General features: G+C 44.1%; 1 protein-coding gene across 1 annotated transcript in view; it reads left to right on the top strand.

The window, feature by feature from the left end:
• NCKAP1 (NCK associated protein 1) overlaps window positions 1-13550 on the top strand; it is a 185609-nt gene that overhangs the window by 37710 nt on the left and 134349 nt on the right. Inside the window, exons 3-4 of the mRNA XM_075000608.1 lie at window positions 9221-9313; window positions 9547-9603. Coding sequence (XP_074856709.1) covers window positions 9221-9313; window positions 9547-9603 — 150 coding nt within the window. The remainder of the gene's footprint in view (window positions 1-9220; window positions 9314-9546; window positions 9604-13550) is intronic.

A 13550-nucleotide genomic window follows, 5' to 3' on the forward strand; every position in this document is an offset into this window, starting at 1 on the left:
ATAGAATGCTATTCCTCTACAGTGCGAAGAAGAAGAAAAAATTAGTCTTAGATACCTGAACTAATTTCTGCATAGATGCCAGTTACCTAGGTTGGCAGCCACTGTTTGGAGAAGGATATGTTTATAGTGTTCGTTATGTCATTACAGTTGAATAGCGAGTTCATTGGTACATCTGATATTTATTTCAGCATAGTTTGTATATACGTTTCTTGTTGCACTTAAATGTTACACTAACTCATCAGGTTTATATTCTGTTTAACTCTTGGCTCACTTAATGGTGTTGTGTTCACATCCATCCTGACTTCACTGGCAGTTGTTTGCCACCTGATTTTATGCAATGTCTGTTTTGAGTACAGAGGGGTATTTAAAGGGATTTCATCAACTTCTGAAATTTTAGTTTTTGTTTGTTTTGGGTTTTTTTAAAGTGACTTACATCTAGTTTGTTTCTGTCTTTGTGGAGTCCCATCTACCAATTTCTGTGGTTTTGTCATAATATTTTTCACCTTTCTGTCATCTGTTGTATGGTAGACCAGCACAAGTAGGGAAGAGATTTGTGAAGGGGAAAAGGAAGGATGACTACCCAGAGATAATTTTGAAAATATTTTGGACTTAAGTTTTAAAAATCAAGTCCTGACTTCATTTGTACAGCATCAAAATGTCCTTTTTTATTTTATAGTCCAACATCAGAGACACAAAGTGAGTGAGAGATCTTTTATTAGGCTAAATTCTGTTAGTGAGAGGCACAATTGAATGTTCTGTGATTTGTAGTGTAAATAGTAATCCATGGGGGGGTGGCACAGTTTGAGAGGGCCTGCCACAGTGAAGATGAGGAGAGGTGGAAAAGAGGAAAAGATCGTCAAAAACTGCCTCACGTCCCTCCAAAAGCCACCAACACCTGCCTCTTCTGTGGTAAGATCTGTGGCTCTAGAATTGGGCTGATCAGCCATCAACGGACTCACAAATAGGAGGGTGACATGGTGACAACCTACTTGTTATCGAGTGACTGCCAAGAAGGGTAAATGACCATTCATCACTAAATCCTGCTTGCCTGGATGTCAAGATAGATTGGATAATCTAAGGGAACTGTGATTCTGTGGTATGACTGTTACAGTGATCCAAGAGTTCATATTTGTCATTGGCTCAGAGAAATCTGATTATGGAATGTATCACCGGAGGTTGGGGCACTTGCCCTGTTTTTTGACAGTCTGCTCTGGGATATGCACTCAGATGTGAACACTCCAGGCACTGTGGTCCAGTAAACGATACCTTCTCTCTGGTACCCCGGGTCTTGCATGGCTACAACTACATAGCATAGTCCAACACTGTAATTTGAACTATTCAAGCCTCCAGAAACATGTCTAAAACATTAATTTCACTTTATCCCTGCTAATTTCACAGTTCCTGAACAGGTTTGGTTGAATAGATCTTTTAGGTCAGCTGTGGGGGGGAGAACTTCAGAGGTTTGGAATCTTCCACTGCAAACATATGCTGCTGTGCAAGGAAATAGTATCATAAAACAAGGTGAAAACATATAATAAGCTTTCAGAGGTCACCTGTCTTCCATCTAAAGGGGCTTTGGTAGATATTAAAGTTCTTCAGACGCTTGAGCAGGATATGTGCTCTTGGATAAAGATCCATGTCAGTTTTCAGACCCCGCTCAGACAATTTAGGCTGGTCCCTTATATCAAAGGCTTTTCTTTTGCCCCCTCAGTCTCATCTAATATATGTACAAATCCTCACATGGTGGTACTTCATTACATTAGTCTCAGGGTTTGCTATAATTGCCTCCCACTGATAGTTGTTGAGTAACGTAACCCCATGCAGTTGGAATTCAGTCTGATGTGCAGTAAGCGCACATAACATTTAAAAAGTTAATAGAATAATCTTAATTATATGCCTGTGTTGGTCATACCCTGTCACACTTACATGGGAGGGATTTCTGTTAGTAGATGGCTGCTTATCGTAGCAAAAAGAGGCATAGCAAGTTGCAATACTTGAGAGCTAAAGCTAGACAAATTGAAACTAGAGAGAGGCACAAACACTTAATGTGAAGTTAATTAAACATTGATACAGTGTACTCAATGGCTGTGTCTGCACAAGCCAAAAACTTCGAAATGGCCATGCAAATGACCATTTTGAAGTTTGCTAATGAAGCGCTGAAATACATATTCAGCACCTCATTAGCATGCGGGCGGCTGCGGCACTTTGAAATTGATGAGGCTTGCCGCCGCGCGGCTCGTCCAGACGGGGCTCCTTTTCAAAAGGACCCCGCCTACTTTGAAGTCCCCTGATTCCTGGGACTTCGAAGTAGGCGGGGTCCTTTCGAAAAGGAGCCTTGTCTGGACGAGCCGTGCGGTGGCGAGCCGCATCAATTTCAAAGTGCCACGGCCGCCCACATGCTAATGAGGCGCTGGATATGTGTTTCAGCGCTTCATTAGTAAACTTCAAAATGGTCATTTGCATGGCCATTTAGAAGTTTTTGGCTAGTGCAGACATAGCCAATATGTGGTGGATTCTTCCTCACCTGAAGTCTTCGAATTAAGACTGATATTTTTAAGATACACCTTCCAGTGTTTTGACATTATCAGCCCTTTCTTTGCATCCCTTCTCTGGCTTCCCCTTTTCTTTTATACCAAACATAAGCTGCTTTTATTGATTTTCATGGCCTTTCATAGCTAACTTTACCAGTCATTTCTGATTCCCTATCAGAATATTGCCTCATGCCTCAAATAGGTTCATGTTGGCCTCCATAACCCACTGGTTAAAACTTCAAACAAGTACTTTAATGTTGCCTCCCATGCTTGAAGTGCCTGTAAACATCAGCTAAGTTACGTTACTGTTTTTGAACACACTCCTTAAAACTCTCCTTTTTACGTGTCAATAAAAAAACTGGAAAATGGTTCTTTTTTTTTGCGTGTTTACTCTCTTGTGCTGACCAGTATTTTCTCATTGGTTCCTTGTACTCTCACCTTTCTGTCTTTATCAGGTTTGGTCTACACTAGGGAACAAAGTTGATCCCAGATGCGCAATTCTAGTTACAGCATTAGCATAGCTAGACTCAATGTATCACTCAATGTATCGCTATTCCTTAGTGCAGATCAGGACACTTTGGGCTCACACCTACGTCCTTATCCCACGTGATAGCATGGAGCATGAGGGTTGATGTCCAAACCCAGAGAGAGTGATTTTGCTGTGTCTTCACTGATGCAGCAAAATCAAACTCCAGTGGATTGACTGCAGTGCTTCGAACCCACAGTAGTAGAGATGTCTTCTCAGTCTTTTGTCTTATGCATGGGTGTCCAACCTTTTGGCTTGCCTGGGCCACATTGAGTGAAGATAGTCTTGGGCCGTGTACAAAATATATAATATAGCTAATGTATATAAATCACATAATAATGTTAAAAGTTTATGATCTTGTGGGGCTGCATTACTAGCTGTCCAGGGCCGCATGCGGCCTGCGGGCCGCAGGTTGGACACGCCTGGTCTTATGGTTAGATTGTAAGTTCTTTGGGGGCAGGAACACTCTGTTATGTGTTTATACAGGACCCAGCAAGTTGGAAATCTGGTTCATGACAAGGGTTTCTAGGTGACTTCAAGCAGAAATTACTGGGTGAAGTTCTGTAACCTCTTGCTAATGAGGTTGAAGTAGATAATCATCATGATCCTTTCTGGTTTTCAGATCTGTTAATTTGACTACTGAGACTCAGGAGCAGTCCCGCTGATCTAGTGCCCTATCAGAGTATTTTGGAGAGGAAGAGTTGAAATTTTGTCCCTTTTTAGTCAGTTGCTTGATGTGGGCAAAAAAAAGAGGGTGGGAAAATGTTTTCTTATGACTAGTCAGTCATTCAGTATGCAAAGTTGCAGCACAGTCACAAAAAAAGTGGTGTAGGACAGAGCTCTATAATAGTAGAGTGCAAATACTCCATCAGATGTCTAATTCAGGGGTGAGCAAACTTTTTAGGTTGTGCTCCCCTTTTTGGCCCTGCAGTTAGCCAGCCTCCCCCCCGAACCTGTGGGAGGCCTGCAGGAAGAGATGTGGTGGTGGGGGCTCCGAAAGGGGTGAGATGCTTGGGAGGGGGTTCTTGGGAGGTTTTAGGGGTGCCCCAAAGTGGGAGGGGTGCTAGGTCACTGGCTGCCCCTGCCACTTGTCTCAGGTCCTTTGCTCCCCCTCTCCTTCAGTCTGGCCCAGGGTGGGCAAGCTGCTTAGCTGGGCAGGTGGAGGTGGGCACTGGCCCCGGGGCTCAAGCGCTGGGTGAGCGGTGGCTCCTCCCAGGGGGGAGGGGGTGAAGCACTGCAGGGCCAAGCCAGCTGTGTTTCCATGGGGGAAGCTCGAGTGCTGGGACACCCTACCCTAGCCAGCCTGGCCCCTGCCACCAGGAACCAGCTGCCTCAGTCCAACAGTGGAGCAGGTGCCATGGATGCACCTGTCCCCTCTCCATGATTGGCCCAGCGGTGGGAGGGAGGGAGGGAAGTACCCTTGGCGACACAGTGGAAGCTGGAGGGGGCCGAGCCGATCACACTGTGCCCCCTTACAAAATGTCGCACCCCTGGTTTAACTGAACGATCAAAAAGTAAATAGATGTTCAAGAACTAGGGGTGCGGCTTTTAAAAGCTTTCAGCTTTGGTCTGATTTTTGATAGCACTGAAGTTCATGCCAGTGGCTGTTCACTACTTCAAAGCTCGTCCTCCGAAATGATTGTAGAGTAGTTGAAGACTTTGGGGTAACGTGTGTGTCCTTGTTTTTTCCTCAATCTTTTGTGTTAATGTGTGTACTAAAACCTAGCATTTCTCTTCTGAGTATTGAGCCGCAGTATAGCTTACTATGTACATTATCTTAGTTTGTCAAAAATACTCTTTTTTTATATATTTGACCTATTTTGAAATATAGTGTATTCTGTAGTGCTTCAGTTAAGACTTTATGATTATCACCTGTAATTGAAATTGTTCCTTCCATAGTATTAAACTTATGGGCTGTGGCCACACTTGGCCAAAACTTCAAAATGGCCATGCAAATGGCCATTTAGAAGATTACTAATGAGGTGGTGGATTGAATATTCAGCGCCTCATCAACATTAGGACGCTACTGTCTGCGGAACTTTGAAAGTGCCTCTTTCCAAAGCGCGCGGCTCAACGCAGCTACACGGGGGTCGTTTTCAAAAGGACCCCGCTTCAGGAATAAGGGGATTTCGAAAGGAGCGGGGTCCTTTCGAAAGGACCCCCGTGTAGCCACGCCGAGCTGTGTGCTTTTGAAAGCGGCACTTTCAAAGTGCCGCAGCTGGAGGTGTCCTAATGCTGATGAGGCACTGAATATTCAATTCAGCACCTCATTACTAGTCTTCGAAATGGCCATTTCGAAGTTTTGGCCAAGTGTGGCCACAGTCATATTGTTTCTGCTCTCCAACCTAGAAGCAGAAATACTCAGAGCTTCCTAAATTAGCATTATAAGTTTGTGAAGATGAAATACCTTTGCAAAATACTAAACTTGCACTGAGGATGGCACTTAAACTGCTCTTCAACAGCTGCTATGACATTAGTGGAAAAATTTTGTTGCACAAGTGTAGAAAGAACTACACCGACATTCCTGAGCACTGAAAACCCAAGTAAATGATGAAGACTCAGTAAGCTATCACGTTTATTTAGTTGTTTTCAAAGTTTGGGTTTGGAAATTAAACTGATCGTTATCATCACTCTGTTCTGAGCAATTCAGAGTACGTATTTCTCAACGTCTTATGTTTTTCAGTATCTCACTTTAAATCTAGCCAAGAGCATCCCAAAGGGCTCCATGGCATATTAAATATCTTTATTTGCTACTGAAACAAAACCAATGTTGGGGTAAAACTGCTTCTATGAAAACACAGAGCAATTATGAAGAAGGAATTATGTATGTTGAATGTAACAGACTTGCAAAAAAGCAGGAGGGACTTTCCAGTAACTAGTTTTTTTCCCCTCTACATAGCACCTCCAGCTGTACTCTTACTTGCTTTTCACAGTACCTCTCTTGTCCAGCACTCTTGGGACCTAACTGGTGCTGAACATGAGAATTTGCTGAACCCATGGGAGGTCAGTATTGTCTAGCAGAAGAGTCAGCAACCTTTTGGAGGTAGTGTGCAGAAATTTGACCTTTTGGACTCTGTGTAGGGGCCAAGTGCCAGTGATACCTTTTAAAGTCAGTAATAGTCCTACTTAAAAGATTCATTAAAACATTAAAATGCAGAGCTTTATGTTTTGGTCCTTAAATCTCTGTCCAGCTGGGTTTTTTAAATATCTAAAAATATATGGGATTTAAATACAAGTTGGAACTCTTATCCTGGATTCTCGGGTCCGGCAGGACTATGCATGTTGCTGAACCAGGGAGCCCCAGCCACAGAGGTTTCTATGGGCTGGAGGCTCCACCAGTCTGGCCGGCAGCCCCACTGGCTGGGGGCAGAGCTGCCAATGGCCCAGTCTTTTCCGCATTCAGATACGCAGATGGCAGAGGGCACTTGCCAGTGTCATTCAGAACTTCCTTACGCCACCTTGGCCATCCCAGATTTAATCCACTCTGTCCAGAATCTGCCATAGAAGTGAGGGTGAAGAAGGGTGGTTGCTCTCTTAGGGGACCCAGCTGAGCATCTGGCACCTAGGAGAACCCTCCCACTCTGAGATGGACCCCATGCTAACTTAATCTGGAGAACAGCTGGTCCTATCAGAAATGATCTGAGGTAACCCCGGACTCAGGGGCTCCCAGGGAAGCAATGGCCCATTGACTAGATATGTGTGACACTCTCAGCAGCCTGCAACTGAGCAGTTCATTTGGTACCAGTTTTGATGGAACAAATCCCAGTGACTGATGGAGAGCCAAGGCAGCCAGCCACTTCGGTGAGATGAAGATATGAGGATGGGGCACAGGGTCAGGGGGAGGGGAGGCAGCAGTTTGGAAGGGTAAACCAGTCGTAGGTATATCCATGGAGTAGGCAGGCATGTTCCTGTCTCAGCACACCACCCACTCCCATCTCTGACTCACCTACTTTCAAGTTTCATGACAGCAGGGGTGTGGGCCCCATGCTCTGATTGGGGATGCCCTGGCCCTGGCCCTGGCCCTGGCCCTGGCCCAATCCTGGGGTGGGGCTCCATGGGGGCATTTTGGTTCATTTGTATGCTTTTAAAAAAACAAGCTGTGGCACTTAAAGACTTAACACATTTATTTGGGCATAAACTTTGTGGCCTGGACCTCATTTTGCAATTTTATATTTTTGGTTACTTGCATTGTAAAAAATAAAAGAAATAGTGTTTTTCAGTTCATCTAAAACAAGTACTGTAGTGCACTCTCTATCAGGAAAGTTGAATTTGTGAATGAAGAATTAAGCAGAAAAAACCTGCATTCAAAAAGAAAACAATGTAAAACCTTTGAACCTACAAATCCAACCAGTCCTTTTTTTTTTTAAGCCAGTCACTAGGAGAAGCAAGTTTGTTTACATTTGCAGGAGATAATGCTGATTGCTTCTTGTTGACAATGTGCCTTTAAAAATGAGAACAGGCTTCCACATGGCACTATTGTGGCACTGTTGTATTTTCATGCCAGAAAACACATGGCTTACGTTAAAGTGTGCACAAACCTGTTTCAGGATTGGAGCATTAGTCCTCAAAGTAGTTGATATTAAGAAGGGTGGATTAAGTCCTGCTGGTTAGTAATGGGAGTCTTACAGCTAATGATCATTGCCTCACTTTCAAATGTGGAGGAAAGACTTATCTTGGTGCAGTGCCATCAAGTTTAATAATAAGTTGTCAAATATATGAGAGTCAGTATCATACAATGGATGCATGTGAGTCAGTGGACTGGAGTACGCACTTGTGGAATGAATAGATGCTTTCCCTAGTTTGGCTACACAAGGTGCTCATCAAATGAAAATAGGGAGGGTGTTGTGTTCTCATTTTCTATATGAATTCAAGATGTATTATCCAGTCTTGAAATGCCTTCTCTTCCCGTCTTAAACATTGGTGTATACTACCTAGGGAAATATAGGGGATGTGTTACTTTGAAAGGTAATTTAAGTAGTCTTTATTTTCTAATTTTATGGATTATTTAGTATATTTTTCATTTTGAGTCTCAAAATTCATTTGAATAATAACAGAGAGGGAGCCGTGCTAGTCTATATACTATCAAAACAAAAAGCAGTCAAGTAAGTCTTTAAAGTGCTACTTGACTGCTTTTTGTTTTGATAAAATTCATTTGGTTTATTTAAAATTCAAGTCACAACTTAAACTATGATGAATTAGAATTCTGATGTCATAATAGTTAAATAAGTGGTCCCTGAATATTGTGAGAGGCAGTAATACCAGTGAACGATGCATCCACTAAGTAATTGTCAAGTTTTTTTTTGTTATACTTGTTAAGCTACAGTTTCTTAATTTTTGTGATTATTGCTAGAGTTAACTTGGGCTAGTCTGCAAATCAGTGAAAAATACTCTCCCAAAATACAACCAGCTGTTATTGCTTCAATTGGTAAAAAAGCATATGTTGTTATATTTATACCTTTGTATTCACATTTGCCTCTTCCATTTTTCCTCCAGTGTCTAATGCTAGTGGTTTGCTTTTTTTTTTTCTTCATTTCTTTGTTTCTTTTGTTGCTTTTGTTTTAATGTATTGAGTTTATATGGAACTGGTCAAAGAACCATTACTGTATTTTATGTTTGTATCTACATTTTATTTTGCATGCTTAACGTGGCTTTGCCTGGATATTCTTTTTGGTAAGTTCAGAATTTAAACGCAGATTGTTTTTTCAGTAGAAATACTTGTAAATTCTGCCACATTTTCTCCCACCTCAAATAATCTGTCATTATTTTTGTCATACTGCTTTGTGTTCATGTACTGTTGTGCCTTTGCTAATTACACATATGATAAAACACTGCTTTCTTAACATTTCCTGGTTTTGTGTCTAGCTGCCCTAAATAATGTCTTCAGTACTAATGTGCACTAATTTTAAGCTTTAATCCTAAAACTGATGATAGCAAGTGGCTATTAAAGTGGTCAGTCTTTAGTGTTTTATACTACTATATGTCTAAATAAAAATGCCAAATGAATGCAAAAGAACCTCAACTTCAGAAAAAACATACATTTTCTTGCTTAGCAAGCCTTGTAGTTTACCTGAGCCTCACAGGTATTTCATTGCTGTCATTTTTTCTAGCTGTTTTTTAGTGATCTCATGAGAACAGCATACATGCATTTGTGTTTCTTTTGCAGCAACAGCTTGCTCAACTGCAGAAGGAAAAATCGGAGATTCTGAAGAATCTGGCTTTGTATTACTTCACATTTGTTGATGTTATGGAATTTAAGGTATGGCCTGGCAAGTGTATCTCAGTTGACTATTAGAATCGATTTTTGCAGTAGTTCAGGAGTCATAGCAAATAAGGCTCCGGTAAATTATATTTTTGTGGTATTATATAGGTTATGATGAAATAACTGCTTTTCTAGTTTTGTGTTTTGTAGTATCGGAATATTCTCTTTCTTTGGCTATATACACACATAATTGTTCACGCTTGCAACTAAAATATTTTTTCTTCTGTAAGGACCATGTTTGTGAGCTGCTGAATACCATTGATGTTTGCCAAGTCTTCTTTGATATTGTAAGTTTGATTTAAAAAAAAAAAAAGTTTAGTGAGCTTTCAAATACCATTAGAAGCTAAAAATGTTAACTGTATCTAAAAAGAGTAATATTTTTGCATTCTGTGTTACTGCATCCTTCATCTTTTTCATACATTTAGAAGTATAACAAACTTTGTAGAATTTTAATGTGGTGCTTTTGAATAGTTAGAGGTGGAAAATTGATACACTCCCAAAAATAATTTTTTATGGCATGGTTTTAATGAATATTGGCTACTATATGAATGAGTTAGGCTAATCTAATTTTAAATTGTGGCTCTATATTATTCCCATAATTTAATTACCAAGGTATTAAAAACTAGCTTGCTTTTTAACAAGATATTTTTGGACCTTGGCTACAGCATTGTCAGCCACTGATGATACACAGCTGCATATTCTTATCGCACTGATTCTTCAACTTCAGAATACTTGGAGTAATACTTGGATAAGTGTCAGCTGAAGGGTTGGAGCTACTTGATGTTCAGAAAACAGAAGTGCTTCTGTTGTACATGCTGTTTTTTTATTTGCTCATCTCTTTATGTAGACCTGTGTAGTTACTTTAGAACTTAACATTTCAGTGTAGAAAAGGCTGTATCCGAACACCCATTTCACTTTCAACTTTTTCTTATGGCTTTGTAAAGGGAAGTCCTGCTTCCCCAATCAGTTAGAAATCTCTGAGGGTATCAGCCAGCTTGAGAATAAGGGTGATCCAATCAGTATACCCTACTTGGATTTTCAGAAAGCCTTTGTCAAGATCTCTCTACAAAGGCACTTCAGCAAAGTAAGCAGTCGTGGAATAAGCTGGAAGGTACATTCACGGATTTGTAACTTATTAAAAGATAGAAAACGAAGGGTAGTAATACATACAATCAGTTCTCACAATGGTAAGAAATAACAGGTTCTCTCAAGGATCTCTGCTTCTGTGCTGTTCAACATACTTGTGAATGACATGGGAAAGAGGGTGAATAGTGTTTTATTTAGCGCAATTTTCAGATGATACAGAATATTATTCAAGATAATTAATCCAAAATTGACTTGTGAGATATCCTGGTAACTTCATAAACTAGGTGATTGGAGAACAAAATGGGACAGAATATTCATGGTTAGTCAGCACAAATTAATGCACATGGTGGGAGTGGGGCGGGAAGGGAATATATAACATATTACTACTTGAGAGATCTTGAAGGAATTGTGGCTCTTTTCTGTAAATATCTGTTCTTCATTGAGTGTCCCCGTGGGTGCTCCACAATAGGTGTCGGGCTCGCCCCGGCGCTGCAGATCGGAAACTTTCCAGCAGTTTCTCCCGGACCGCGCATGCGCCGGCGCGCGCCTCTCCCCTGCACGTCCCCGGCCACGTGCGCGATCCAGTCCCCGCCAGTTCCTTCTCAACCGCCATCGGCTGCAGACGGAATCCGCTCAGGCTACGGCCAGAGTCAGCTTGGTTAGAGTTTTTTTTAGTGTAAACTGTTGGTTTTTTTCTTGCAGAAGAAAAAAAAAAAACCATATAAAGATTTAGTAAAGAGAGAGAGGAGCGGAGAAGACGCGGGGACGTGAAGGCCAGTAGGCCTCCGGCCGCGGCGGGCTGCAGTCCGCGAAAGGGGAACAGGCACAAATCTAGTGCTAAGTACCCTATTAACAACTCAAAGACTCACAGCGATGTCCTCTTCAGGATTCAAAAAGTGTGAGTCCTGCCGCGAAGCTATGTTGGCCTCCCATGGGCATAGTCAATGCATTAGGTGCCTGGGGGAATCACACGTTACCCAGAAGTGTTCCCGTTGTGCAAAGCTCACAGCCAGGGCCAGAAAAGACAGAGAAATGTGGCTGAAAATGCTGTTGTTTGATAAGGCCCTCCAGCCCGACGTGCCGGAGAGGCTTCAATCGGAGGGACCCCCGGGCTCCATAAAAGGAAGGCGGCTTCCCTCACTCCCTTGGTGCAGAAACGGAGGAAGCTCTCTCCAGCCCGATTCCTGCCAGCAGTCGCAGCGAGCGGGACGGGTGCAGCACACAGCCCCCAGCCGCAGATCCAAACAAGCACCAGCGCAGCAGCGCACGTGGCAGAGGCTGAGCCTCCGATTACTAAACAGCCGGCATGCGCAGCTCCCAGAGCGGCGGCCAGGCAAGCGCCGGAACTGGCGGCACCGCCACAAGCGGCACCGACCCCCGGGGCGCCAGCGGTGCAGGGCCAACAGGCACGCAGCCTGCAGGCACCGGAGGACGTTATCCGCACGGCACCGCAGCTGAGCGTGCCGAGCGCGGCGCCGACAGCGGGGCCGAGATCCCCGGCATGGGAGGGGGCGGTGCCAGCCCCGCAGGGGGGAGGGGTAAGGCAAGAGCAAAAACCCGGCACCACAGCCCTTCTCCGGACAGGGCTGCAATGCTACCCGCAACAAGCTCTCCCCTTATGCTGCGCACGCCACCCAGAAGACATGGGTCTCCTCCAGCCTACCCAGAGCCTCCTTTTCCATTCCTCCAACCAGCATCACCATGGCTTGGGCCACCTTCACCTTTTCTGGGATTGGATCCCTTGGAGTACTATCACAAACCAGTTTCACCACTGTCTGAATCATCGCGGAGATCTTGCTCTCTCAGACACCGGGGGTACACACCCCAAAAGTGGTCCAGGTCTCCATCCCAGGAACCGTGCCCGTGCTGCCATGGTCGCTCTTACCATGCTGGGCACAGACACCCCAGGCATGCATCTAGGGGCAGGTCCCCCCCGACCGTCCAATACCCCCATGGACACTCTCGTATGCGGACGGAAACACAGCTGTCTCAAGGGGAGTTGATTTTGGAACCCCGAGACTTTCCTTCGCAAGCCTCTAGCGAGCGGGTGTACCATCGACCGCAAGATCCTGAGAGTTCGAAGGAGGCTTACCCTAGTGGTTCCTCCTTGTCCTCCCCCGACTAGGCTACTGTCCCTGGGGACGTTGCTCCACTGGACAACCTCAAACAGTTTCAGGAGCTGTTTAAAAGGGTGGCTTTCATGCAAGGCATCCAAACGACAGAGGTACAGGAGAAGCATCACAAACTCCTCAAAAATCTGAGACCCCCGGCTTCATCCAAAATCGCTATCCTGCTCGACGAAGCCATCATGGAGTCAGCCACCACCATATGGCAGACCCCGGCTTCCACTCCACCTACAAACAAAAGAGTGGATAAGAAATACTTTGTCCCGGCGAAGGGCATGGAGTTCCTTTTTAGTCACCCACAACCAAATTCATTGGTGGTAGAATTGTCTCAGCAGAGATCAAAGACTTCCCAGTACAAAGCGGGGGGTACGGACAGAGATGGCAAGAAGCTAGAGCTGTTCGGCAGAAAGGTATACTCCTCCTCCACCCTGCTGTTGAGAGTGGCAAATTATGCTGCACATCTAGCGAACCATAATTTCGACAATTACTCCAGGCTTACTTCTCTCATGGATTCGCTTCCGGAAGATAAGAAGCCGGTGCTGAAGGTGATTGTGCAAGAGGGCTATGCAGCTTCGAGGACAGGAGTCCAGATCGCCCTGGACGTGGCAGACACGGCGGCACACTCAACAGCTACAGCAGTGGTCATGCGCAGGGAATCCTGACTTCAGACATCGGGTATCCTGAGGGATCTGCAGGCGAAGATTGTTGATCTCCCCTTTGACACGCAGAAGTTGTTTGCAGATTCAACTGATTCGGTCCTTCACTCCAGTAAGGACTCAAGAGCTACACTCAGAACCCTGGGTATTTATACCCCTCCATACAGGAAGAAAAAGTATTACCCTCAGCAAAGATGATACCCGTACCAACCACAGCGTGCTCAGTACCAATGGGGCTACGACCAAGGGCGACATCAACAGCAGCAACAGTATAGAACTCCTAGGCGACGTTCCCAACAAAGCCGTGCGTCCTCGGGGCAGGCCCAAAGGCAACAAGTTTGACGGGCAGGTCGAGGGCTGCACTAT

This window comes from Carettochelys insculpta, chromosome 8, assembly GCF_033958435.1.
Source record: "Carettochelys insculpta isolate YL-2023 chromosome 8, ASM3395843v1, whole genome shotgun sequence".
Taxonomy (NCBI): Eukaryota; Metazoa; Chordata; order Testudines; family Carettochelyidae; genus Carettochelys; species Carettochelys insculpta.